The sequence below is a fragment of the Athene noctua genome, chromosome 25, assembly GCF_965140245.1.
Source record: "Athene noctua chromosome 25, bAthNoc1.hap1.1, whole genome shotgun sequence".
Lineage (NCBI taxonomy): Eukaryota > Metazoa > Chordata > Aves > Strigiformes > Strigidae > Athene > Athene noctua.
Genome location: NC_134061.1, coordinates 8,284,050 through 8,311,487, shown reverse-complemented (window position 1 = coordinate 8,311,487; position 27,438 = coordinate 8,284,050). Strand labels below are relative to the sequence as shown.

Here is a 27,438-nt window from a genome sequence, read left to right as displayed (position 1 = left end):
TCCTTGCAGGTACAGCTGAACGAGAACGTCCAGCATCTCTTCAGCATCCACAATAACAGCAACTTCAGCTTCACCTTCTCCTGGGAACTGAGTGGCCCCGCAGCCTGTAAGCAGGTCCTTACTGTCACCCCTCAGATGGGCGTCGTGCACGCAGAGGGGAAAGCAGAGACCCAGCTGGCTTTTCACCCACAGAAGATGTGCTCTTTAAAAGATGTAGAGCTGACGCTGCAGGTGAGGCACGAGGGTTTAATACGGGACCTTTGCTTTCCCTATGCAGCAGCTTGGCAGCAGGAGCCCAGAGCTAGGGGTGAGCTCTGTCACTGAAGAGACCAAACGAGGCAAAGAGGTTCCTGCTGCTGAAATAAAGAGCCTGGCAGCTTCTGAAGGGAGTATTTTAATAAGTGCTTACCCAGAATGACCTTGGGAAGCGCTTTTGTGGCAGGGCACATTCCCCAGGCCCTCTCTGCCCCTAATCCGGGGGTGTCCTATATGTGTGTGGAGAGCTGGTTCTCCTTGCCCGGCCTCTGCTGCGCTGGTCACACGGCACAGAAAGGTCCTGCCAGCATGTAGCTGCACAAAGCAGGGCCACAACTCTCCAAAAACCCATTCCCTCTTGGACTTCTACCTTCTATTTCCATTCTGGGGTCTTTTGGCACTTGCTTTTCCTTATGGTCAGTTCAGCCAGCTGCCCCCCATCCTCTTCCTTGGCCATCTCTGGTGTTTGCAGTTGTAGTTCCCATTCTTCAGCAGGCTCACGCTGTCTTTCTCCTCACCAGATCAACAAGGGCCCCACGTTTACCTGCGTATTTCTGGCCACTGTGGTAGTGCCCACTGTGCACTTCTCCACTACCAGACTCAACTTTGGAACTTGCTTCATCTACCACGCTGGGATGGCACCTTCCCGTCAGACCCTCGTCATCACGAACCAGGCAGATAAGGATGTGAGGTAGGCCTTCACACACTCCTTCGGCCCTTGCTTAGCATGTGCCTGGTCCATGTCCTCGTGAGCACTGTGGGTGACATCCTGAGGATGCAGGGAGAGGAGACAGGAGAGCCCTAACTTGCCATGATGTTGTCACCTGAGCACACACAGTCTTGTGACACCTCTGCTCCTCTCTGCTCTGCTTCCTGCCAGACTGAGCTGCTTGTTCACCAGCACCGCACACCTGCATGTGGACTTCCCAGGGTATGTCCTACGCCCAAGAGGGAGAGTGGAGGTGCCCATCACTTTCTGTCCCAGAGAGATTGCGTCTTACCATGAGCTCATCCCTTTTGAAATCAATGGTCTTTGCCAGCAAACTGTTGAGGTTCGAGGAAGGGGCACGGAAATGAAGGTGAGATGAAATCCAAATCCTAAAACCCCAGGTGGCGTAGACTGCGGGCACGGCTTTCTCACTCATTTTCCTTATCTCTTCCCCAGCCTAACATTTGTTAGTTTTCTGCCGCAAAGGTGTCAGAAAACCTTTTCTCCTTCTTTCCCTTTGCTTTATATTAATCCCTCCTGCCTTAGGTTGATGTTGTGGAACCACGAGGAAAGGTGGTGAAGCTGGGAGCCCTCTCCATCGGACAGACGGTGAAGAAGATTGTCACCATAGCCAACAACAGTGCTGCTCCTCTCACTTTTAAGCTCAGTCTCAAGTCCATCATGGCAGAGCTGCAGGAAGCTGGGGTAAGGCCCCTTCCTTCACTGGAGAGCGCTTTGCCGTGCCTCCAGGAGTGCCTGTGGGTACCTGTGAGCTGCTCTGGGTGAGAGCTAGTAGCTAATTACAGTTGTGTGCTGTCCTGTCCTCCCTGCTGGGCAGCATGAATGCTTCATCTGAGCCAGGTGTCAGGACTCCCCTCATAACCAGAAGTGAGAAGAAGGTACCGTTCCTCATCTGTTTCAGACACATATGTTAGGATGCAGCCATGTATATTAAAGTATGGTAAAGTAGTCTTTTAAGACCAAGAGTTACAGCTCTCTTGGAGATCAAGTGAAATTACTTTGGAAGATGTAGTCCAGCTCACCATGGCCAGATGCACATGTCTCAGGAAAATTCCTTTGGTAGCTGGGGATGCGTCCCTGGGAATGAGTAGGACTGGGGCAGTGTTGATGGGAATAGAACAGGAATGGGAAGACTCTATGGAGTCTTCACAGCTCAGTTGCCAGATGAAGTAGTCTCCACTCATTTCTTTGGGCAGGTTCTCTGCTTGAAGCCCACCGATGAACTAAGTCTGAAGCCCAAAGGACAGACCTGTAAAGTGGAAGTGACCTTCTCCCCAAAGTGCCGCATCCAGCCATTCACCGAAGAAGTGATGTTGGAGTGCAGCGGCCTGGTGCGCTCCCTCTTCATGGTGCAGGGCTCCTGCCAGGGAATCCGCGTGAGCTTGGACCAGGATCACCTCAGCTTCGGAGCGGTGGTGCAGCAGAGCTACACATCCCGGCACCTCATCATGCAGAACACGGGCGACATAGGAGTCAAGTAATGCCAAACCCTGTCCTCTCTGAGGGCTGAGAGCTTGGGTGAGGGTTGGATGGAGCTGTAGCTTGCCCAGAGAGTTGCCCTCTGCTTTTCCATTCCAGTGGGGAGTTGTGTAGCCAAGGCTGTGCAGTCAGGCCCTGGAAGTCAGCAAGGGGTACAACCAAAAGCTTGTTTACAGATGGGTGCAGCTGAGTCCTGCCCAACCTGAAGCCTTAGTGCCAGGTGGCTCAGCACCCTGCCCGAGGTCCTGTGGGAAAGCCCCCAAGAGGATTAGAAACGTCACACTGTGTTCGTAGCCTCCCGGTTGCTAATTGTTCCTTTCTGTCCTTGTGCTTTCCTTGGCAAGGTTTAAGTGGGACATCAAGAGCTTCAAGCCAGATTTCTCTATCAGCCCCACAAAGGGTTACATCTCCCCAGGAATGGACATCCCCTTCATTGTGACCTTCCGCCCCTCTAAGCTGAGCCGTGCTATCCAGTGCGAGGGCCTGCACTGCTTCATCGAGGGCAGTGAGCCGCTCCGGCTTACCCTGGCAGGATGCTGCACAGAGACCCCTATGTCCAAAGAGGTAACGGGAACAGACAGGGCGGGTCCCCCCTTACCCCACCATTTGCACCACATCTCTCCTAGGGCAGGAATGGAGGGATCTTAGGGGCATAGAGTCACTTCTGCCTGTCATCCTGCCTGGGTGTCCCAGAGAGCTGAGAAAACCCCTGGGCAGGAATCTGTGAGCCCTGTAGTTGCCTTCCTCCCCTATTCAAGGTACTGCTTCTCCAGTGAGCACCTCAGCTGTCCTGGCTCTGCCCTGCAGCACCCTTGCCATGGGGACACCCTGCAGGGTTTTTCTGAGACCCCCCGACCCCAGAGAGCCACCTAGCTATAGCCATAATATCACACCCACAGCCAGACTTTTCCTCCCTGTCGGGGCAGGGGAGTGAGGAGTGAGAAAGGCATCTGCACCCAGCTCCTGGGGCACAGGGGTGCTGTGTGGAGGACTCCTGGCCCTCACGGGCCTTGCAGGAGGGTGCGGCTGGGAGGTATTGGCTCTTGCTCCCAAGAGACAGTCTGGAGCTGCTCATCAGTCTGAACACGAAGGGGTTGCGCAGCTGCAGGTCTTGTCCTTGCACAGGAGAGAGAACCTTCCAGGGCTTCCAATTTTCTTTCTCCCCTCCTAGGGAGGCGGCAGCCCCCTTCACCCAGCATGCAAGAGACTTGTTCCTCTACCTTCTCTAAGAACCAACAATTTGATTTACCCTGAAAACTATGGCTCAAATGGAAATTTTGCATATGACAAGGAAAAGCTGTTCCCTGTTTGGTGGTTTAGGCCCTGCCGGGACCAGAGACCCCGCAGTCGTTGTCCCTCCCCCACCCTCGGACCGGACGGGGCAGGGAGTGAGATACAAACCCCGGGGTTGGGATAGGGAAAAATTTAATACAACAGTGTAACAAATAATAAACCGAACAACAACAATAGCAATAACAATAAACTGTAATAACAATGAACAGGACAAGAGATATACCACAAGGATAGAGCAGTGAAGGGTAGTGACGATGAACAAAAACCGTCCCAATGCTCTTCCTGCACTTGGGCGCCGTGACCTGACATCAGCATGGTATTGAATAACCCAGCTAGAGCCCCCTCCCCACTGCTGGGGAAACTTAAACCTATCTTAGCTGAACCAGGACACCTGTGCATAAAGCTAGTCAGAGTGGAAAGTGTTCCTCGCCGTGACCAAGCAGCCTCTGTGGTCCTGTTGCAGACACTGACTTTCACGTGTGCCGTGCGCGAGAAGCACAGCCAGACCATCCTCCTGTCCAACCCGAGCAATAAGGACTGCACCGTGCAAACTGTCATTGAGGGGCAACACTGGAAAGGGCCTGAATTTTTCCATCTAGAGGCCAGTCAGCAAAACAAGCCCTACACGATCACTTACGAACCCCTAACCATGAGCTCTGAGAACAAGAAGCATCAGGTATGTGAGTTGTGCCAGCACACTGACCCTCAGAGCGTGACCCTCGCTGCTTTGGGCAGGAGGTTGGATGAGATGACCTTCAGAGGTCCCCCATGAACAGAAATTATCCTGAAATCCTATGCTGGAAGCTGGGTTTCTTGGTGGCTAAAGGCCAGGAGTAAGGGAAGTTCAGGTGGGAAGTTTGGACTGACCACTGAACGTACTGGAGCAGCTAACCTAAAAAACCCGGCTGTCTGATGGCCCAGGAAATTAAGTTTGTTTTGTGCAGCTCCTGGTCATTGCCTGTGCAGCTGAGGGGGGCTCAGAGACCCTCGTGCTCAGCCTTGTGGGCTGCACAGGCTCCCCACACCCTGGGCATGACCACTTCTGCCTGCACTGCCCTGCGGGGGCCCTTTTACAGCACACAGGGAACTAGAGGGGAGAAGCTGCCCTGCCATTTCTCAGTGGCCCCCTGGCCATGAGCAGCCAGGTGGGAAATGACACTGAGATCTCTCTTGACATCTTCTTCAGGAGCTTTGGAAAGAGCCCTTCCTGCAGGTCTGGGGCTGGGCAGATGGGGGTGACTGGCCCCTCTGGTCACATGGGCAGACCAGGGGCAAGCTCTTAAATCAAGAGGGTCAGTGCAGAAGTGCTCTGGGGTGCTGGAGCTGCTGGGGTCCTTGTCCCACTCCAGCTGACCTTCTACCACGCCAGAATTTAGGCCTGAGTGGAGGACCTATGGGTGCAGTCTCCAGGGTGCTTCAGCAGATCTGTGCCCTGTGGGGTTGCACACGCTCAGCATCTCTTTAATGTACAGCCCTGCATGAAGAGTCCCACAGTTTTTAGCTGCCCTGGAGGCAGAGGAGAGTGGCTGTGACCCACTGGCACCCAAAATGAGGACCAGATATGAACTTCCCATGGCCCACCCTGGCTGGTGGGACCCTGCCGTTCCAGCTGACAGGCAGTAATGCTGGGGCAGTCGAGCTTAGCAGGGACTGCCACCCCCTTAGCATGGCTGTCCCTGCATGAGCACAGGGCTGGCAGCTGATGTGCCCAGGGAAAGGGGTGTTAGGATGGTCAGAGCAGCTCTGCTGCAGGGCCGCTGTGTCCTTGCTCTAACCAGACATGCTGCCCGTGTCCTGTGGCTGTGCCAGCCCCAGCAGGTACGACATTGCCATCTCCACCAGCGCAGGACACGGGGCTGCAATCACAGCTCTGCCAGCTGGACCTGCCCAAAGCTGCTCAGGTGGTAGCCTGAGACATGGGACTGTCCAGGTGTGCTGGAGAGCCAGTAACTGGTCCAGGCAGAGAGCAGGAGAGCTCACTTACGCTATTTCTTATCTCTAGGGCTCCCTCTATTTCCCACTGCCAGATGGGACAGGCTTGTACTACCTCCTGCAAGGGACTGCTGAGACCCCAAAGTGTTCAGGGACCATTTTCCAGCAGGTGCCCTGTAGGACTTCCTACACTGAGCTCATTCCTGTCTCCAACTGGCTGAACAGACCACAGAGGTGAGTCCAGCCCAGGAAGTCTCATCCCATCAGCAATCCTGCAGTGGCACAAGGAAGAGCTTCCCACTGCCTGGAAGCACCTTCCTGCAAGCTTTTCACTCTACTTGGCCATTTCTGGCTGTAGGTGTCTGGGATCACACCAGCCACGCTCTGCCTATGCAGATCTGTCCTGTTCCTCCCAGGTGGATGAGAGCTGGCTCCCTCGGGGGCACTGAGGAGAAGAGGGGCTGGGTTGTACCCCAACACAAGTGGCGTCCTGTGGGAGTCCTTCCTGTTGACCTTCACTGCATCCTTCTCTCCCACAGGTTCCTCGTGGTGGTGGACATGCTCAAGCCAGAAAACCTGGAAAGCAGTTCTGTGCTGCAGGGGCTGGAATACATTGATGTGCCAGGCTCTGCCAAGAAGGACTACAAGCTCACCTTCCTCTCCTACAAGGAAGGAGTCTTTAATGCAATGGTAGGCACAGACACGGGGCTGTGGGGCCTTCCAAGGAGCTCTTGGCTCCCTGAGAAGCTACACACCTGCTCTCATACCTCCCCGTGCCCACTGGTGGGACTGTAGGTGTCCTGGGTGGGTACTGAACAGCAGGCATCTCTCCACACCCCCCACTCACCTGTCAGTCTCTGCGAGGGTCGCACTGGGGGCTGCTAAACACAGGTGGGCCAGGACACTGGTGAGCTGGAAGCAATGGGCAGTCAGGGGAGTATCAAGTAGAAACACCACACACTCTCCGCAGCCTCGCACTCTTCCTCGGTGGCTGCTTACGGCCGTTCTTGGAAGCAGGGTGCTGAGCTTGGGGCGCTCTTGAGGCTGGCTTCAGCACAGCTGGTATATTTTTATGTGCAGAATGACCAGCGCTGCCCTTTTTCTCCGATTCAGGTGACTTTCCTCAACGAGGAGACCAAGGAGTACTTGTTCTACATGGTGACTTTCAAGGCCACCGCTTCGGGACCCATCAGCACTGTTGAAGTGACCTCCGCAGTTCGGCAGAGAGCGTCTGCCACCATCAAGGTGGACAACCCTCTGCCTGTCCCGGTGACGTTTGCTGTAGGTTGCAAAGTGCCCGATGTCAGTGTTCCCCCACATTTCACTGTTCCTGCGCAGTCGGAGGTAGGAGCAAAGCTCATGCAGTGTGCTCTCCTGCAGCCTTTCTGGGAGTGGGTGGTGCTGAGGGGTGATGCCCTGCGTGAACTATCTGGGGCTTCTTCCCAAGGGTGACCGCTCCCACCTGCTAATAATCTGGAGGGGAAGCAGCATGTGAGAAGATCCCCAGTGGGAATTGCCCTGTGCCGGTGGAGTCTGCCATGCTACCCCTTGTGAGATGCTCCCATCAGACCTCACGGGGCAGGTCCTTGTGCCACAGGCTCTGTATTTAGTGTGGGTATTTTCAGTTTAGAGTGGCTGCAGGACATACCTCACCCCACTGGCAGGGAGTTTGCAGCCTGGATCGAAAGGTGTTTTGTGCCCTGGGGGAGTAGAGGGGCATCTTAGGGTGGGAAGCTTCTGGGATAGTGCTGGAGGGCTCTGAGCTGTTGGGGATGGTCCCCTGCGCGAACTGTCCCCGAGATGTAGCAAGGCTCTGCCCCAGAGAGCGGGACCTGGAGCAAGGGAGGGTGCTGGGCTGCCTTCCAGCACTGCTGGAGCACACCAGGAACAGATTTCCTCCGTTGCAGGCCCTGCCTTCCCCATCTCTGCCTGACCCAGTGGCTTCTCCTTTTGTTCCTCCCAGGCTGATCTTGTCTTTGAGTACCAGCCCCTAAAAGTGGGTGAGAGCACCGGGCGCCTGGTGCTCCGGAGCAGCGACTTGGGCTCTTGCTACTACAACCTGCACCTGAAAGCCACCGTGAGCAGGCTAGAGAAGCCCCTCTACTTCTGCACCACACTGGGCTCTAGTCAGACCATCACCACCAAAATAATGAATTACACACGGCAGAAGACCAACTACCACCTCCAGGTGACCCCAGCCTGCCCTGGGCCCTTGCTGGGAGGCAGCTCATCTGGCCAGCATCAGCCCTCTCTGTCAAGGGATCCTGCCCCTCTATCTTGGCCTGGCAGAGCTGGGGTGGCCACGTGAGCCTGCGTGTCTCCCCACCAATGCTGGGCTTGTCCCCAGCCGGCCTGTCTTCGCTTGCAGATGTTCTCTGCTGCCCTTGCTGGGGCTGCTCTTGCAGGTCGCATGGCCCACACCAGGGCTGGGGTTTAAGGTCCCCCAGAGCTTGGGTACAGTGTTGTCCCTGCTGGGCACATTGGACATTCCTGATGGCCATTCCTCACGGGCAGGGGGTGGGGGGGACAGGCACAGTGACAGGCAAGGGACAGGGACCCTGGCCAATGTGAGGGTGGGGACCTTCTGTTTCTTCCCAAGATGCTGGTTTTGCTTTTGTGACACCACCCCCCACCCCCCCCCCCCCCCATTCTCTCTTCTCTCCGCTGTGCAGACCAACTGTGCCAACTTCATGACGGAGAAGACCATCAGTGTGGCCCCTGCCAGCCCAGGAGGCTCAGAGGTGAGTGTGGACGTGACCTTTGAGCCCTGCCAGCTGGGTGAAGCCAGGGCCATGCTGCAGCTCTCCTCCCTGCTTGGTGGGGAATACAGCATCCCTCTCTTTGGCTTGGCCCTCCCCCCCAAGTCCCAGGGCCCCTTCACCATCCAGGCTGGCGGCACCACCTCCATCTCCTTCAAGAATGTCTTCCTGCAGCCCATGGCCTTCCAGTACCGGGTGGAGCACCCGGCCTTCACTCTCAGGGCCCCTGAGAGCTTGCACTCCAAGCAGACCACCTCCCTCTCCATCTCCTTCGAGGGTGGCCTGGCCCCTGGTGCAGCCCCCATCACCAGCAAGATGGTGGTGTCCTGTCCTGGGGTGGGGGGTGTCTCCTGGGTCTACTACCTCCAAGGCCTCCCCCCTCAGAAGTGACCTGTGCCGGCCCCGGGAGCCCCTCGGGCTCAAGGCCGCAGCCTTTGGGGTGTGACCCGAGGGCGCAGTTACCGCTGCAGCGGTTGCTCTGGACAAACCCCCTTCCCTTTGCATTATACCTGCTGGCTTTGTAATAAACGTTTTGGACTGAACGCACTGGTTTTGGACTAAACCTGCTTGCTTTGGAGTAAATCTGGCGGGGCCGATGGCACTGGGGCTGAGGTGGCAGCAGGCGGCCTCTGCGCTGCGCGGAACGCTCTGCAGCATGGCAGAGGGGTCCCGTGGTCGGGCCAGGGGGTGGAGGCCGGCCCAGCGCCCCGGGGAGGGCCTGGCAGGGGGGGCTCGGGGTGGCAGGAGCCGGCCCGTGCTGCTCGGGTGGGCCCCGCCATGCTCGGTGGAGCTGCCCGCAGGAGGAGACCGGCCCTGCTCCCCCACGGGAGCTGGGGCACCGGGGAGGCTGCAGGCGCGGGAGCTCAGGGAGAGGACTCGGGCGGCGTGGTGACCTTGGCAGGGGACGGCGCCCTGGGGCTGCTCCATGTCTCCCATCCCCGTGTTACCGGCCACTGAATATTATCTCCGAGCCCGTCAGTGCCTGGGCACAACTGGGGACCCGCCGGTTCGGAGCACGTGTCCCAGGGTGGGAGTCGTGCCGGAGAGCACCCTCGGTCTGGCGGTGGGTGCCGCTGCCCAGCACTGCGTGGAAGAAACGCCTGAGTAGTGGGACTTCAGACACTCCTTGGAGACCGGTGCTCGTGCTGCTGCGACACTTGTGGAGGCAGCCGCCTCTGTGACTGTGGCTGGGGGACATGAGGGTCTCGTGGGGCAGCGGGCAGGAGCTGCAGCGGGGGCAGCAGCTGGCGCTGGGGTGGCCTTGGCCATTATCCAGGGCCCATCTGGCATCATCCTGGATTCATCACCTGGATTCATCTTGCCCGAGCTTGTCCTGTGCTCGGTCCCGGCTGCAGGGCTGGGAAGCGCCCACTGTCACCCCCAATTGTTGGGTGCTGCCTTTAGTTCTTGCTGCACCGCTCTTGTTTTCGGCAGAGCTCGGGCCTTCCTTTCAGAGCATCCTAGGCAAAGGCATGTGCTGGCATGGCTTCTAGTGCTTCCCGTCTGTGTTCTCTGTGCATCTTGTGCTGGTCGGGGTGCTTTGTGCTGCTCTGCTCCACTCCACAGCTTTGCCTAGGAAGCATGGTGTCCTCTCCAGGCACTGCCCGAGAGCTCAACTCATGGAGATCTGAAGCATTTCCTCAGGAGACAGCCCAGCGCAGGGCTGGGAGCGACCATCCAAGCCGGAGGAGGAGTTGCGGGTGGGAGAGGCGGCTCTGTTGAGCCTGTCAGGGGAGCAGCCAGCCACTCCTGGCAGCCAGTGACGTGGGGATGGAGCCACTCTGCTGTGGTTCAGCGGGAGACGTGGGGGGGCTGTGGGGTGGGAGCCGTGTGCCTTGACCTGAAGGGTCCTGCATGGGAGGGTGTACGTGGGGGGCAGAGGAAATGGCTCTTGGGATGGGGTGAGTGTTTGCTCAGGTACAAATCCCACCCAGGCAGCCCCTCCTGTTCTGTGTGTTCCACTTTTGCTCTTTTTTCTCTCTTCTTTATAGGAATAGTTTCTTAAGGGTGCATTGTGGCAGATGTGCTGCACAGTCCTCATAACTCCAGCCTCGGGATAATTCAGCACGTGCTCCTTGGCTGCTGCTGGGAGGGGTGATAATCCTTGTTTTACCCAAGCAGCTCTGACTTATTCTATCCCAGGATTCGGGTTCCGTGGTTGGGTTATACCAACCAAAGGCTGATTTAGGGTCAGGCAGCTCAGTGGATCAAGCTGGAAACCCATTGTGGGTATGAGGAAGGCAAGGATCAACTCTTTCTGCATATACACAGGTTTAGATCAGCTAAAAGCCATCACAGAACAGCACCAGCAGGGTCTCTCCCATGTCACTGGCATCGAGCGAGGAGGGACACGCTGCCTCATCTCAGGTACCTCCTCGTCCTTTAACAGGTAATATGGGAGCAACTCCTGCTGCTTGCAGACTCTCTGGTGCTGCACATTGCTTTTCACTGCCTTTTGCCTTGCTAGTTAAATCTGGAGCCTTTGAAAGTCTTGAAGGCGGTCTGTCAAGTTACTCCTTATCAAACAAAGCTCTGTCTGTTAAAGCTCGGCAGTAAAAGGATCACCCCAGCTGCTTGAGCTCAGTGTGTTCCACCTGCTGGAGCCTGCTGCAGGCATGTGACTGGAGTTGGAGCCGATTGCTCTGAAGCAACAGCTTGTGAGAGTGGGTCGGGCTGTAACTCTAGGCGAAATCAGCTTCACAGTGTGGAGGGCGAGGGAGAAAGGGGGCAGCTGCTTTCACAGAATCACAGAGCGGTTTGAGTTGGAAGGGACCTTAAAGCCCATCCAGTACGACCCCCTGCCCCAAGGCAGGGCTACCTTCCACCAGCCCAGGTTGCCCAAAGCCCCGTCCAACCTGGCCTTGAACCCTGCCAGGGAGGGGGCAGCCACAGCTGCTCTGGGCAGCCTGTGCCAGGGCCTCACCACCTCACAGGGAAGAATTTCTTCCTGATACCTAAATCTTCCCTCTTTCAGTCTTAAGCCATCACCCCTCATCCTATCCCTACACTCCCTGATCTGTAAGTCCCTCCTCATCTTTCCTGTCACCCCTTTCAGCCCTGGGAGGCCACTCTAAGGTCTCCCCGGAGCCTTCTCTTCTCCAGCTGAACCCCCCAACTCTCTCAGCCTGTCCTCACAGGGGAGGGGCTGAGCCCCCAAAGGATCTTCGTGGCTTCTTTGCAGCCTTTGGCTAAATGCCATGGCTGCAGAAAGAGAAATGTTCACAGGCCTCCTTTCCCTCTGGGGAATGGTGTGGCCTGTACACCATCACCCACTTGGCTGCCTCAGGCACAGTGACAGGGCACCTGCCCCCCTACTTACAGTTTTACTGCCAGAGGTTAATGACCACATTGTTGTTTCAGGTCTAGAAAATCCATGACTCCTTTGCAGTTTCAGCCCTTTCTCCCTTAAACAATTTTCCCAGGAATTCTGAAACCAGTAGCCACTTGAGAGGTGCTATCCTCTTTCATTTTCGTTTGCCTAAATCTTGGGCCACAATAGTCCAGCACTGTTTCAGACTGTACAGCAAGAAGAACTTTCTTCACTATGCTGTAAACTTCTAAGTCGTCTAAAATGTGTTATCATCAACTTTGGGAGAGTTTCTTTGCAGTAGATGGTAGGTACTTAGCCTCTTCCTACTCCTCAGTTTCATGCATCAGGCCAAACTTTTCACTGGCATTAAAGAAAGCTATTGATAAATTATTTTCCTTAATACTTTGCAATACAGATTGCAATATCCATCTCGGTGTTCCAGACGCTTGCATGAATGCTTCTTTCACCCTGAGGCTATCAGAATGACCCTGAAGCAAGGTCGCTGGTCACAAACCCGGCAAGGCTCACTGTGAGTGGTGGCAGCAGCGTCTCAGCTCAGCCTTGAGCCCGCCGGGGTGGTCACTGCTCCCAGAAAGCTGGCATACGTTGGGAATGGCGGATGTTGCAGCAGGGGGCGAGGCACTGGGGCCTTCAGGAGGCTGCGAAACAGATGTTTTCTGCTGAAGAACAGAACTTCAGTAGGACAGCATATAAAGGTGATGTATCTCACTGGACATAAAGATGTTCTCGATCTTTAGCTCACTCCTACAAGACTTGTCAGAGCAGCTGTGCTATCCCTTTCTTTTGAAGGCACAGAATCACTCAGGTTGGAAAAGCCCCTCAGGATCATCGAGTCCAACCCTCAGCCCGACTCTACAAAGTTGTCCCCTACCCCACATCCCCCCACAGCTCATCCCAACGGCCCTTAAACACCCCCAGGGATGGGGACTCCACTCCCTCCCTGGTCAGCCTATTCCGCTGCCTGACCACTCTTTCTGGGAAACATTTTTTCCTAATGTCCAGGAGTCTGACCCTCCCCTGTTGCAGTTTCAAGCCGTTCCCTCTTGTTCTGTCACTAATCCCCTGTGAGAAGGGACCAGCACCAGCCTCTCTGCAATGTCCTGTCAGGAGCTGCAGAGAGGGATGAGGGCTCCCCTCAGCCTGCCAGCTGTACGCCTTGTGGATCAGCAGCGGGACTGAGGATGGGACTTAGCACAAAGCAGCAGCGCCTCAGGATATGGGTTCTAGGTTGAACATTTCAAGTCCCCCTCCTTTCAGAGTGCCTCAACACTTCAGAGCCACCAGGGAGAGGAGGCAGATTTGTTTCACCCACTGTAGGTCAGCAGGCTCCAGGGCTGCTAGTCAAGACCGGAGTTGATGTGGGAGAATTTTCCCAGTTGAGGGCAAGTCTAGGGCAGGTGATGTGAGAAACACCCTCAACCTCCACCCAAACTCAGAGCTGATCAGCCCAGGAGCTCAGCCGCACTGGCCAGCTGTGGTCCAGCCCACTGAAGCGTGACTGTTTAGGAAGGTGCGGGTCCAAGGCTTGGAGTTGATACGTGACAGGATTCTGGGGCTGCTTACAGTGGTTGCTCCTATGTGAGGAAGGCTGAGGTGAGACTGATGACCTCTGCTGTATGCCTTGTGGCAAATGTTCAGGCACGTGACTCTACTTACTGCGGTCAAATCTGTCAAGTGATTTGTACCTACAAAGAGACTCAGTGTGAGGTTCATAACTTGCTTGTTTGATTGTGTTTTTCGGCTTCCAGACTGACGTAAATTTGCTCCAGAGATGGAAGGGTATATTGATGAATTTCTGAACAGCTGTGATGACCTGGAGAGGCAGCTGTCAGTGATGATCAGCTTCTCTCACCAATCATGGCTATCCAGTGTTGTCCAGCTCTTCCAGGGTAGCCAGACACCTATGGCCAGTGGCATTGCAAAAATACATTGACTGGCTCAGACATGTTCCTCAGGCCAGACTTTGACTGTTGTTTAGACTTCTCAAGTGAATGGCCAAAAGAGAAGCAGGGAAATGTGAACGTGTGAGTGTGTAGATGAGGCACCTTCCTCTTTCTGTTCTGTGGTTAGAGCAGCTACCCACACGAAGTCTGGTCTGGACAGCTGTTTGCTGGTGCCCTTGCCATGAGTTGGTCATTGTTGTCTGTTCTGTTTGTTCTGTCCCAGAAGGTTTAGCCTCAGTGTCTGGTTCTTTTGCTGGGTCAAAATTCAGTTCAGTTGGAGCCAACATGGTGAGAACCAGCCAGCCTGACCAAAGCAGACAGGGTCACCAAAGAAGCCTTTCTTTAGCCCTGACAGCTGCTTTGGCAAAAATGTCCAGTGGCAGCTTTTCTCACTGCAGACTCTGAGGTCTTTGTAGGAATTGTGCATCCCCTTTACCTGACTGTTAAACTGGCTGGAGTGCTCTTGTCTCCTTGGCCCACAGCAGAGCACCCACTTCCATGCCTCACAAGTAGCCTGTAAATACTTATATCCTTGAGAGGCATTTGTAGCCCTTTCTGGCTGGGAAAACTTCCCAAGAGAAAGTTCTGCCTTCCTTGGTGCTGCTGCTCACCGAATACCCACAACTTGGTGCTGTGGGCACTGGGTTACTTGCAGGGGCCCCTTCCAGAGATGGTGTAAGCTGTTAAAACAGTATGTCTGTGTGTTACCTGTGCCCCTATAACCTCACTCTGCTGACTACTGCAGTTCTTGAAGTGCTTTTTGGTAAGCTGCAGAACCTCAGCGGGGTAGACAGTCTGTCTTTTGCATAGTAAAAAGAAAACTTGGGAAGACTATATCTCTTCTTAGGTGCCTGTTGCTTTCTTACTACATAACTTTGCTGTTTTTACTGTAGAGCCTCTAAATATCTGGAAGTCACCTCTTGCTGCAGTGGATTGCGTGGGTTGTGATAATTTTGGGGATAGTGTTCAAGCTACTGATCGTGTCCACTTATTGAAAGAGCACAACCTAAGATTGTTCAGTTAAGAAAATGGATCATCCACTGACTTGCTAACATCATTGAAAGTTCAGTGACAAACCTTGTGATGGACATTTCCATGTGAGAATGATTTAAAGACTTAATGCCATATGTGCTTGGAATAATTCTGTTTAGCTCTGTAGCAGTATTCCAGGCAAGCTGTGCCCATGAGACTAGGCAAATGCAGTAGTGGAAATATTCCATAACATAAGCTCTTGTTAAATCTGTGTGAAATGATGGGGTGTGTCAAGTGACAGCTAGAGCATCTTGTCAGTTTTGTGCAAAGGAGAAAAGATCTGGTGTTATGACCCGGACTGGGAGCCCAGGGAGTTGTAAAGGTTTTGTGATCACCTTGGGTTAAATTAAGGCAAAACAACACCAACCAACTGCTTAAAATGTTTTATTTGCAGTAGCAACAACTTAAACTTGGATAATAAGCAATGTGGCCTCTTATTGATAAATCTGTAAGAAGGAAAGGGAAGAAAAGAGTCAAGGAATCTGGATCACCATCCCAGAAACATCAGTGCGCAGCATTCCACAGCACGCAGGTACCTGCCCTTTCGTATGTCACCCGTGGACGCCCGTGGAGCTCAGCCTCTGACGGGGCTGTGCGCCCGATCAGCTTGGAGCGGGAGCTGTGTTTGTCGTTGAGGTAGAACAGAGGAGCTGTGGGAGCAGGAGAGGTAACAAACGCTCCCTTTAATGTGATGAATCATTTAAAGAGGAAGAAAGTTCCTGTAAGCTTTATTAAATCCTGGAGCTACAGATCTCTAAAGCTCTCTAAGAGGCAGCCGCTGGGGCGCCTGGGACCTGGGGGGCCGGAACATACATCTTTTCCATACATCAGGGTCCTTAGTAAATAGGAAGAAAGTCCACGTTGAGTTTGTTTTATTTCTTATAATGTAGGAAAGAAAATGTGGAGGGTGAATGCAGGAAATTATTTTCACCTGTTACTGATTGCTCTATTAAAAAATAGGAATCAGTTAGAAGCTGGAGTCAATGTAACAGTGAGTTTTCTATTTTAGTCTTCTTAGTGTTTAGAGCTATTGAAATGAATTCTAGCTAGCTGGCCCCTGCCGTCCTTCTGGAGCTGTATTGTTCGTTTCGTCCAGACTTGGATGTAGAATTCTTTCAACTCTTGTAAGTAATAGAGACTACACTGAAAAGTAGTGTTCAGAGAGTCAAAAAATCCCCAAGCCCCTCCCTTGTAGATATTTCCATGAACTGATTTGTACTTGCTGGTTCCCTTCGTATGGGGCTACGAATTGCACCTTGGGTATTCTAGCTTATACTTAACCGTAGTTAAACTTTTCCAGTTGTATTTAGGACTTAGGGTTCAGAAATAGTGGGAGCATATGCTTTTGCACACCGGTTGAAGAGATTCTTGACTGTAACAGCTTTCCCTCGTGAAACTGGCATGTGACTGTTACTAACCGTGTGACGGCAGCACTAACTGCACCTTTTTATACATCCTTCCTGGACCATCTTCCAGGGTAAGGCTGTGGACAGATGTTCATTTAACCAGACGTCTGTGCTGGTTTAGGACGTTACTGTCTCCCAGAAGTTACACTGCTTTTTAAGGGTCTTGGCCCTGTTCTATATATTTAGTACCCTCGTTGTGCTCAGCAGTTTGCAAAGCATAGGGAGGAAGGTAGCTTCTTCCCTGAATGTTCTAGAGGTTTTGGCGTTTGAGAAAGAGGGGAAGCTTTGGAGTGGTTTGTACAAACACCTTCTCGTAAGCCTGAAACAAAATGCACTGGATTCGGAAGGTGGTTTCCATGGATGTCGGAACGAATTGTCACCTGACTTTGTGGGGAGCAGCTTACAGAGAACTTGCAGAAACTGGTGTCCAGCAATAACTTCTGGGTGATCATAAATGCAGAGCCTGGCAGTGACAGGCATCTGAGGACTGCAGCTTTGTCAGTTGCTCCACGTGGTTCCAGGAGATGTTAGCCCGTGACCTCATTCCTGATCACCCTGTGGAAAGAATGAGTAAGATCCAAGAGGGAGTTTTGGCCTACGTTGTACTTATCAGGTTACAGTGCTGTTGCTGTCACCTTTTAAAAAAAAACTAAACCCAAATCCCCCCCCAAAAATGCAAAAACTGTGATACTTTTTTTTTTAAAAAAAAAAAAAAAAAGAAGACTGAAAGTAGTAGTACCTAATTACTGGGAGGTAAATAAGAGGCTTTTCCTTTTTCTCCCAGCACTCTGCATCCATGCTGCTCTCCATGCAATTCAGCAGAAGCCACTTGGGTCCCTGGTGATCTTCCTGCGTTAGCCACGCCAGCAAGGCTTTGGGACAGCCTCAGCAGGAGCACAGTTGGCCCCAGTCCCACAGATTCCAGCCCCACAGCTCACAGCACCGAGGGCTGCTCAGGAGCAGACTCACCTGCAGCAGCGAGAGCACAGGGATCCCCGCGGCAGGGTGTGATTGCTGTGGCGGGCTGCGGGCACCCGACAGTGACCTCTCGGTGAGGACGAGGGTTTCAGTGGCCCAGAAATGCATGTCAGACTAATACTCAGGGTGCTGAGGTGGTGACAGTGGCAGATAGTGACCCTGAGTGAGGGAGGAGCACGGCATCTGCCTCCTGGCAGGCCGGAGAGGAGGAAGAATTCGGGAAGCACCAAAACTGCCCAGCAGAGACCAGGCTGCCGAAGGGCACCAGCAGCCCACCCTGCCCTTCCTCCCAGTGCTGCCTCTGGCCTGGAAGAGCTCAGAGAGACCTTCCAGAGACTCAGGCAGCTTTGCTGGCTGGCTTGCCTATCCAAAAGGCTCTCGAGGAAGAGCTTTGATCTGTGATCAGCTTTTGGGATCACTTTGTGAGACCAGCACTCCTGTGGAACCCGCAGGTAGTAATAAAGTAAGACAATAACAGCAATAGAAAGTACAAATGGGTAATGCACAATGCAGTTGTTCACCACCCACCAACTGCGAACCAGCCTCTGAAAAAAACAGATCCTGCAATAGCACTCTCAGAAGCAAGAGGGAACTCCCCTCCTTTTTATCCTGAGCATGACGTTACAGGATAGGGAGTATGTCCTTGGCTAATGTGAGTCTGGTGCTCTGGCTCTGCCCCTGCCCAGCTTCTTGAGTAGCTGCATAGGGACAGGACGGTGGGAGTTGGAGAGACCTTGATCTCTTAGCAACGACTGTACCCATCAGTGTGTTATCAGCATTCATCTCCTACCACATCCCATCCAAACCACAGCACCATTCCAGGTACTAGGAAGAAAACCTTTTGCAGCCAAAACCAGGGCAAAAGGCTGTGTCATACAAATGTGGATTATGGATTTCCCTAAATCCTGTTTCCAGAAGCAAGTGCTGGATGGAGATCATAGGATGGTTTGGGTTGGAAAGGACCTTAAAGATCCTCTAGTTCCAACCCCCCTGCCCCGGGCAGGGACACCTTCCACCAGCCCAGGTTGCCCAAAGCCCCGTCCAACCTGGCCTTGAACCCTGCCAGGGAGGGGGCAGCCACAGCTGCTCTGGGCAACCTCTGCCAGGGCCTCACCCCCCTCACAGGGAAGAAATTCTTCCTTATGTCCAATCTCAATCTACCTCCTTTCAATTTTGAACCACTGTCCTTTGTCCTGTCCCTACAGGCCCTGATAGTCTCTCTCCATCTTTCTTATAAGCTCCCTTTACGTATGGAAAGTATGTTTTCCCTGGAGCCTTCTCTTAGTGCAGACTGAGCTACCCCATCTCTTCCACTCCTCGCATCATTCAGCTCATTTCCCGGCCCTGCTCTGGACACACTCGAATAGGTACACATCTTCTACTGGGGACCCTAGAACTGGATACGTTAATCCAGGTACTGAGGCTCAAGTCTCAGATTACTGTTCAGTCACTACTACACTGCTGCTTCTGATACAGGACTGTACCACCAATTATGTGTATAATTTGCAGTCCTAATACTTTGCATGCATAGCCGTATACTTGTACATATCAAAGCATGAATGAGAAAGGTTTGTAGCAGCCAAACTGTTGCTGCCAAAACTGTCAGATGAGGCTGCAAGCTTTAAGTTTTTATACACTCAGTAACTAAGGAATACGTTGAAGATATAATATCCCTTTTGGCTATAAAAGGGACAGTGAATAAGAATTGTAGTATGCATATAATTTTTTTTTTTTCATTTGGTAGGAGAAGGCAAGAACTCAGATCAAAATGAGAAGGCTGAAATCAAATTATGATAGCTCTTCAGCAGCATGTGTTCAGCTCTGATTCTCTGCATCAGACTGATAGAATGGGAAGGTATACTTCCTCAAGAGTGATACTCTGGCTTTTGGGTGCAAGGGTTGGGGTTTTTTTGTTTGTTCGCTTTTTAAAAAGGGTAAACAATGCTAAATGTTGTCTTCTCTGATGGCATTATAGATTGGTTTGTGGCAGAGACATTTCATTGCAGACTCAGCCTTTGTCTGCCTTATTTTTCTCTTGTACTGGAGAAGTTCTCCAAATAAACCAAACACTCTCTCTCAGACACACACAAGGAATGGATAGTTTTTCCTTACCTTCTGTAACTTTCTACAGGACAGTTAATGGCAAACAACTATGCAAGTGAGAAGAGGATAGAGTGGCCAGGGAGATAGAGTCTGTGATGTTTGCTCTCCAGCACTGGTGCTGCTGTTCAGTTAATCCTTGCTTCCAGAGCACCTGCTCACAAGCTGACAATCAGTGAACTCTGTCTCAGAATCCACAAGCAGAAAAACAGCAGTCTGATAAACAGAGTCAGACACCTGAAGAATCTAGCCCTAAAGCCCCGCTCTTGGGGGAGGAGACACAGAGGAAGAAGAAAAGCCCAATGCTGCAAAGAGTCTGAGAGTGCCTACTTGGGCCTTTAAATTTAAAGTCACATGCACTAACTGGATTCATTAAAAGCAGCTGGGGACTGGGGCCAGGCTTAATTAGCCAGAGGGGAAGAGGAGTGAAGGTTTGCCTCCCACAAACCTCAAAAGGGAGAGCAAGGCTCAGCATGTAAGGGTGACTGAGAAAGGGGAGGCAGGCTAGACGAGTCACGAGCTTGGCTCTTGCTGACCAAGAGCTCTACATTTCCAGCCCCTTTCTTTAACTGGTATTTGCAGTGCTGCAGCTTTGGGATCATGTTGTCCTCTCTTGTCTGTGAGCCACAGGGACACATACTGGTTGCTTCCTTTTCTCTGGCCTGTGGATCTCAGAGCCATGCTGCAGAGAGAGGATTTCTCTGCAGCCTTGTGCAGACAGAGGCATCAGGGGCTCACTGCATGGTGCAGGAGGCTCAGGTGAGCAGTGTGCAGGGCCACTGGGCTCTCCGCCTCCCAAGGGAGGCCTCCCAAGCAGCACTGCATGGCTCCCTGAGGAGGTGAATCCTCACACCGTTTTGTTGAGCTGCTGTGTTTTAGCTCAAGTTGTTACAGGCTTCTTGCATCATAAGCAGCATTTCACACTTACTGTCCTATATGCCTATTGTATAACAGCCTTAACTGAAACTACTATGCATTAGCTGTGTCTCAGTGTAATATTATTCCTGTTGCATTATGCCCCTCGTATGTTGCATCTCTGCTTCACTGCATCCAGGCTTCTTCTTTCCACAGTAAACAAGATTTTTCCTTTCCTCTGGTGACCCAAAAATGTCCAAGTGACAACAGTGGTCTACAACTGACAATCACAGCCAGTGGGTACTTGCTCGTCTTTTGGGGCTAAGGAAACAATGTGGCACACATTAGGAAACTTGTTTCTGACTTAAAGTCCTGACTTTCATGATTTTTGTCAGGAATAGTAACCCTTTGGGCTGGAGGCCTAGTTGTCCTGGAGGCAAAGATGACGATGGCTCACTCTGTGTGGTCACAGGGGTGTCACTCTCCCAGGAGAGAATTTCTCACCTGAGTGTGGTTCGGAGGAAGCCCAGTCAGAGCACAATTGTCAGAGCAACAGCTGGTGCAGCCCAGGAAGGGTTCAGTGTCCGCCCCATCCCTTCACTGGCCATTTCAATGCACAGGACAGTTCTGTCCCTTGCAGTGTCCTGTGTCCTTGAGTGGCACCCTGGAGCCTGTGGATGTCTGTTTTGTCTGTTCTTCTAGAAGACTGGAGGGCTGTAAGGAGAGTACCACAGGGGCCAGCATGTGGGGGGCTGAAGGCAGGGTTGATGCTGTTCAGATCTGCTTTGTACGCTGGCAGCATACAAAGGGTTCATCTCTAGGGTCAAGAAGAGAACTTGTCAGCATGCTGGGGCAGAGACAGCAATAACCCCAAGAGTCCCCACGCCCATAAGGACCCGCTGCAAGGTGCTTCCCCTCCCCACTGGGCTGGGGTGCGGGGCCCAGCCGTTCGCACTACCCTCGTCCCCTGACCAGAAAGGGGTGAGATTAAGAAGATTAATTACGAGAATTGATATGACTATGTATAAGAATCTGTGTATCAGATAAGAATCCGTTTACTATGCATCATTATACCCTATGTAATCAGCATGCTACACGAGTTAGGTGTTTGGTGGTGGTGAGACGACTCCCCTGTGCTCCAGCCATTAATAAAGGAGTGTCTGCTTATCTACACCACATTGATGTCAATAAATTATTTTATTTCCTTTGGTGACAATGGGTGGTACGTTCTGGGAAATCTGTCTGTAATAGTATAATTGGTTCTGTGATCTGCAGTAGGGGGTCCCTCCTTGGAGGCACCCAGCTTGAGCTGACCTGCATGTCGGGTAAATAAACCCCCTGTTTACTCAGCAGATTGTCAACTTGTGTTCTTCAAGCAGAAACCTTGGGCTGATCCCTGTTAAGGTGGCATCTGCATAAAATATTTGAAAAATATTGGCCAAAGCTGAGCCAATCAGTGACAGTGGGATAACATATCTAAGAAGGGGGAAAAATAACTGCTGTGCAACAGCAGCTGGAAGAGAGGAGTGAAAATATGTGAGAGAAAGCACTCTGCAGACACCAAGGTCAGTGCAGAAGGAGGAGGAGGAGAAGGTGCTCCAGGCACCAGAGCAGAGGTTCCCCTGCAGCAAGGATCTTCAGGCCAAGTACAATGATGGCAAAGCCAGGGTCGAAACATCGGTAGACTGTCACTGTCATGTAATTACTGAAAAATCTTGGAAGTGTAAGCACATCAACTTGGTGTCCTTACAATTATGATGTGAAAATAAGGTCAATGAAGATAAGAACTTCAGACGGAGGAGGATTTGTAACAACTTTGTTGTGACCTGGAGGTAGAGAGATTGCTAAATGTCATCCTTGTCTACAAAGCACCTTTCCACTGTGAAACTTCAGCTATTGAGGTTTTATACATTAAACAAACCAAGTGGGAGTGTGTGAAACAGTTGCTGAAAAATTTTCAAAGTAAACAAGAGCAGATCGTTCCAAATTGAAAACAGAAAACATCAAAAGAATTGCTGAAGAATATAAGGAAATTATCCTGATAGGGGAAGTCAGAATCACTTAATTCAGAGGGATTGCCAAGAAATACAATTTTCACAGAATTCTTTATTTTATGATTGGTAACTGGGCACATGCCTAGCAGTGTCAAAGAACGGTTAACTAATTAGTACTGACTTTAATATTGACTGACCCAGGGAAATCAAGAAACAGATTGGAAACTTATTACTGTTGGACTGAGTGTATTATTTCCTGAACAGTGACTTCAGAGCTAAGATTTGCCCAATTAGGAAATAGCCAACATAGCTTCTCCAAGGACATATCATACCTGACTAATCTAGTGACCTTCTACGATGAAGTGACTGCATCAGTGGACAAGGGAAGAGCCAATGCTGTCATCTACCTGGACTTTTGTGAGGCCTTTGATACAGTCCCCCAGAACTTTCTGGTTACTAACTTGGAGAGGTCTGGGTTTGATGGATGGACTGTGAGATTGATATGGAATTGGCTGGGTGGCCGTGTCCAAAGAGTTACAGTCAGTTGCTCAGCATCAAAGTGGAAACCAGTATCAAGCAGTGACCCTCAAGGGTCCGGACTGGGACCAATACTATTTAATATCTTTATCAAGGACATAGACAGTGGGGTTGAGTGCACCCTCAGAAAGTTTCTAGATGACACCAAGCTGAGTGGTGCAGTTGATTTGCTAGAAGGAAGGATGCCATCCAGAGGGACCTTGTCAGACTTAAGTGAGGTCATGCAAACCTCATAAAGCTCAGCAAAGCAAAGTGCAAGGTCCTGCACCTGGGTTGGGGCAATCCTCATTTTCAGTACAGCCTGGGTTATGAATGGATTGAGAGCAGCCCTGTGAAGAAAGATTTGGGGATACTGATCAGTGACAAATTGGATATGAGCCAGCAATGTCCACTCACAGCACAGAAAGACATATACTGAAAGACATTGGAAGAGGCATGGCCAACAGTTCAAAGGCGGTGGTTCTTCCACTGTACTTTGATCTTGTGAGACCCCACCTGGAGTACTGTGTGCGGTTCTGGGATCCCCAGTGCAAAAAAGACATGCACTGAAGAATGAGCAGGTCCAGAGGAGGACTATAAAAATTATCTGAGGGCTGAAACACCTCTCCTGTGAAGAAAGGCTTGAGAGAGTAGGGGTTGTTCAGCCTGGAGAAGAGAGGGCTCCGGGGAGACATTATTGCTGCAACCAAGGGCTGTAGTGACAGGATGAGGGGCAACAGTTTTAAACTGAAAGAGGGTAGATCTAGATTGGATATAAGGAAGAAATTTTTTTACAGTGAGAGTGGTGAAGCACTGGAACAGGTTGCCTGGAGAAGTTGTGGATGCCACATGATTGGAAGTGTTCAAGACTAGGTTGGATGGAGCTTTGAGCAATCTGCTCTAGTAAAAGGTGTCCCTGTCCACAGCAGGAACATTGGGCTAGATGCTCTTTAAAGGTGCCTTCCAGCACAAACCGTTCTATGATTCTATGATTTTATAAAGAAATGACAGAAGTGTTTTATTTCAGTGTGATTGTTCTGAGAATTTGCAAACATTGAAGCTTTGATACAACTGGTTAAAAGGCAGCATTATCACTTGGTGTAGTTCTGCAGAAGTAGCAAAGACATTTGCTTACATATTATCATATTCCTTGGTGCATAAGAAAAAGCCTTGACAAAGAGGTAGTTGGTTTAGCTGAAGGATCCTAGAAACATATTATGTTCTGGCTTGAATTATATGAATTTGTTAAAGTATTCCATAGCCTCAGTGCAGAGATTAGAAGTGTTTGATGTAGTGATTCACGTCTGTGCTTCTTATGTCTTTAGTGTGTTTCAGAACACATTGAAGGACATGACTGATGTCAACAACCACTTGAGAAACAGGCTTCTCAGAACATGAAACTAAGTGTCACTTCCCAAGTGATTTAATTCACCCATCCTGGAGCACCACACCGTGGCAAGTTAGTGGGGCTGAAATTACTGGTCAGCTTCAGAGAAGTTTTGGGAGAAAAGCCTTCATCCTTGCTTAACAGAAAAAACTTTATCTCATTGCTTGTGGTTCCCTTCCCAATATGCAAAGTGTTTTTATAGTCCATGATTTTATAGTCCTAGTTTAATAAGTAGCAGAATAAAAAAGAAAAATCACACAAAGGATCACATGGAAAAAAAAAATAATTAGTTTGCTTTAGAACTGAGAGAAATAAAGTCCATCTGTCTAATTGCAGGAAAAGGGAGGACTAGCTATCTCCACTGGGAATAAAAGGATATTTTAATGGTCCCGTTGTGCCTTGTCTCAGGTTGAGACTCTGTGGCCCATCAGGAATTCTACACCTAAAAGTATATGGATGTGCATGGTATCTGCTAAAATACCTACTTGCTGATAAGGTGCAAGAGATCTTCCTCTCTCTGACTCTGTTAGAGATACAGCACCTCTTCCTTTCTGGCTTTGGAAAATGAACATTAGTTCTTACTTAGAGCTACTAGAGAATATACACCTTGCAGTCCAATCTGCATTAACAGAATGTTTTCCTCCTCCTTGTTTCTTTCACACCTACAAGAGAAGAAACACTAATGCACCCAGCATACTAAGATGTGAGTGGTAAGGTAAGAACAGGGATGGAATTAAAATTTCTGTGATGACTACAAATGCATATATCAGACATATTTATACCTTTGTTTTACTGGAGAGGGAGGAAAAATTCCCATTTCCCTCCCTTACAGTGTAACAATACAGGTATTCTTGAAAATCTCTGATTTTTTTTTTTTTTTTTTTAGATTTCAGGACTTGGGTTTGCTAGCTTCCTAAGCAGTAATTTTCTTATCTTGCTAAGGTTCTGATTGACATATTTGACATGTCTGCCATCAGAGCAAACTATTTGATTCAAGATAACAATTTACAAAATGAACTAACACCCTAGAGGAGACAGTCTAGGAAAAGCGACATACTGAAAAGGTCACTGTGTTAAAAATGATGGTGGAAAAATGCAGAAATTCAAGAAGTGTCTGGACAACTCTCTTAGTTGTACAATTTAAATTTAGGTAGTTCTGTGAGGAGCAGGGAGCTGGGCCTTATGGGTCCCTTCCAATTGATGATTTTATGATTTTATGATTCTATGAAATTGTGGAAGGGGAAAAGTGGTTTCTTTTGCCCACAATGGGAGAAGGGAAACAGAAGATTTTTCAGTTAAATTCGAATGGGAAATTTTGAGTAAATTTTTAAGAGAAAACTGAATAACATTAACTTTTTAAGAAGAAACAAAACTGCCTAGGGACCATGGGAAATCTATGATACTGGAGATTTTAAAGAACAAATTAGTCCAATATTTCAAGCAAAGTAGAGCTCATTCTTCCTTGGAAAAATTAAATGGACAAAATCAGTTCTTCCAAGGTATCTTTTAAACTTTTTATTCTTGGAAACAGAAAGGTTACTTTTAGGCTTCATAAGCAGACTATGCCTGAGAGTTCAACCAATTATAATTCTCATTCTATTCTCAGATTTATGGAAGTAACAGCAGAGCAGAAGCCATGCTGCCTTTTAGCCTGAAATGCCATTAATATTTATAGTTGAGCTTTTCCAAACCCCTAGCTTTGGCCTTCTTCTTACCATAATTGCTCCAAAATACCATTTTGTCATAGTGATAAAGTATGCAATTCTGCCCCAATTCTTCTGTTATTCTTTCTGAGAGATTTTCCTAGTTTAACATGTGTTTACCTAACAGTGCACGAAATTATTTATCCAGATGATGTCTATATAAAATGGGAAAGTCAAGCTTTTCAAGTCATGTTTGAGTAGATATCTAAGATAGGTGAAGTGAAACAAGTATTAAGGAGTTAGAGCCTGCTGCGCACCTTAGAAGTTAAGCTGGGAAGGGAGAAGTAGTGAGACCTGCAGGAATGTGTGATTTGTTAACCTGTGCTCCTTCAGAGTACACAGAGGGAATACAAGCCTTTGAGAGGCAGGAACTGCCTATGAAATAATTTGAGTTCAGAACCTGAAGAACATGAACAGTGCGATACAGAAAATTATACCCTCATCGCAAATCAGCCTCATGAGGGCTAGTTTGACCTACTGACAGTCAGCCTCTGTTTGCCTTGTTGTCTACAGTGTAATCTTGTCTTTCCCACCTACGATAGATGGCAGAAAGGAATCACACTGTGGTGACTGAGTTTATCTTATTGGGATTCACAGACAACCTGAAGTTGCAGATCCTTCTCTTCACGGTGTTTCTACTGATCTACCTGTTCACCCTAGTGGGAAATCTGGGGATGATTGTGCTCATCCAGATTGACCCCAAGCTTCACACCCCCATGTACTTCTTCATCAGCACCCTTTCATTCCTAGATGTCAGCTACTCCACGATCATTATACCTAGCACACTCATGACCTTTGTGGCTGAGAGAAAAGTCATATCCTACACAGCATGCACGGCTCAGCTCTTCCTGTTCTGCATTGCAGTGACAGGAGAGTGCTACCTCCTGGCTGTCATGGCATATGACCGGTTTATAGCCATCTGCAACCCCTTGCTCTACCCTGTCATTATGTCCAAGAGGTTCTGTGTGCTCCTTGTGTGCGGCTCCTACTTCATGAGCTGCATGAATGCAACTCTTCAGACATTATTTATATTCCACCTGTCCTTCTGCAATTCCAACATCATCAATCATTTCTTCTGTGATATGCCTCCCATCCTGAAGCTCTCCTGTTCTGACACTTACACCACCGACCTGGTCCATTTCACCTGTGCTACTGTTCTCGTCATCTCAACCATGCTCCTCATTCTCGTCTCTTACATCTGCATTGGTGTTACCATCTTCAAGATTAAATCTGCCAAGGGCAGATGTAAAGCCTTCTCCACCTGTGCCTCCCACCTGACTGCAGTCACCATGTTCTATGGGACAGGCTCCTTCATGTACTTACGGCCCAGTTCAAAATACTCTGTGGAGCATGACAAGATCATCTCTGTGTTTTATAGTCTGGCAATTCCCATGCTGAACCCTATGATTTATAGCCTGAGGAACAAGGAAGTCAAAGAAGCCCTTCGAAGGACAGTAGTAAAGCTATATTACTCTCCATATGTACCACAGAGATTCAGGAGTCCAAGCAGGACTGAGAGAACCTGAGAACTGTTGAAAGAGAATATGCAAGTAGGTTAGTCCTGCCCAACAAAGGGAAAGGAAAAAGAATCAATATCTAAGACTGCATCTTGCTGCATGTGTCTGCTGTGAAAGACAATAGTCACTCCTCCTCCCTATTTTACCTCACCCCCTACAAGAAGGATGTGTCACTGAGCAGTCCTTAGGAACTAACTTTTCAGATGGTGACAGCCACTATTTCAGTGA

At 50.3% G+C, this 27,438-nt stretch overlaps 2 protein-coding genes across 6 annotated transcripts in view; both read left to right on the top strand.

Annotated features, from left to right (window-relative positions):
* The window catches only part of LOC141970476 (hydrocephalus-inducing protein homolog), a 150,349-nt gene extending 141,373 nt beyond the window's left edge, over positions 1 to 8,976 (top strand). For 3 of the 5 annotated variants that reach the window (XM_074927120.1, XM_074927119.1, XM_074927118.1), the window contains exons 77-88: positions 10 to 231; positions 777 to 946; positions 1,136 to 1,334; positions 1,511 to 1,669; positions 2,182 to 2,462; positions 2,809 to 3,028; positions 4,221 to 4,433; positions 5,760 to 5,923; positions 6,229 to 6,379; positions 6,803 to 7,033; positions 7,653 to 7,877; positions 8,362 to 8,976. In XM_074927120.1, coding sequence (XP_074783221.1) covers positions 10 to 231; positions 777 to 946; positions 1,136 to 1,334; positions 1,511 to 1,669; positions 2,182 to 2,462; positions 2,809 to 3,028; positions 4,221 to 4,433; positions 5,760 to 5,923; positions 6,229 to 6,379; positions 6,803 to 7,033; positions 7,653 to 7,877; positions 8,362 to 8,838 — 2,712 coding nt within the window. In that variant the 3' untranslated portion in view covers positions 8,839 to 8,976. Of the gene's footprint in view, positions 1 to 9; positions 232 to 776; positions 947 to 1,135; positions 1,335 to 1,510; positions 1,670 to 2,181; positions 2,463 to 2,808; positions 3,029 to 4,220; positions 4,434 to 5,759; positions 5,924 to 6,228; positions 6,380 to 6,802; positions 7,034 to 7,652; positions 7,878 to 8,361 lie in introns of those variants that run through there. The other 2 variants (XR_012635192.1, XM_074927122.1) reach the window with 2 other exon arrangements.
* A 17,259-nt stretch (positions 8,977 to 26,235) lies between these two features.
* Positions 26,236 to 27,219, top strand: LOC141970552 (olfactory receptor 5J3-like). Its single transcript, XM_074927183.1, has one exon. The coding sequence runs from the start codon at positions 26,236 to 26,238 to the stop codon at positions 27,217 to 27,219; it is 984 nt and encodes a 327-aa protein (XP_074783284.1).
* The last annotated feature ends 219 nt before the right edge of the window (positions 27,220 to 27,438 follow it).

Bases quoted from the DNA above. Each gene is read 5' to 3' on its own strand.
- LOC141970552 (XM_074927183.1), top strand. From the start codon at position 26,236: ATGGCAGAAAGGAATCACACTGTGGTGACTGAGTTTATCTTATTGGGA.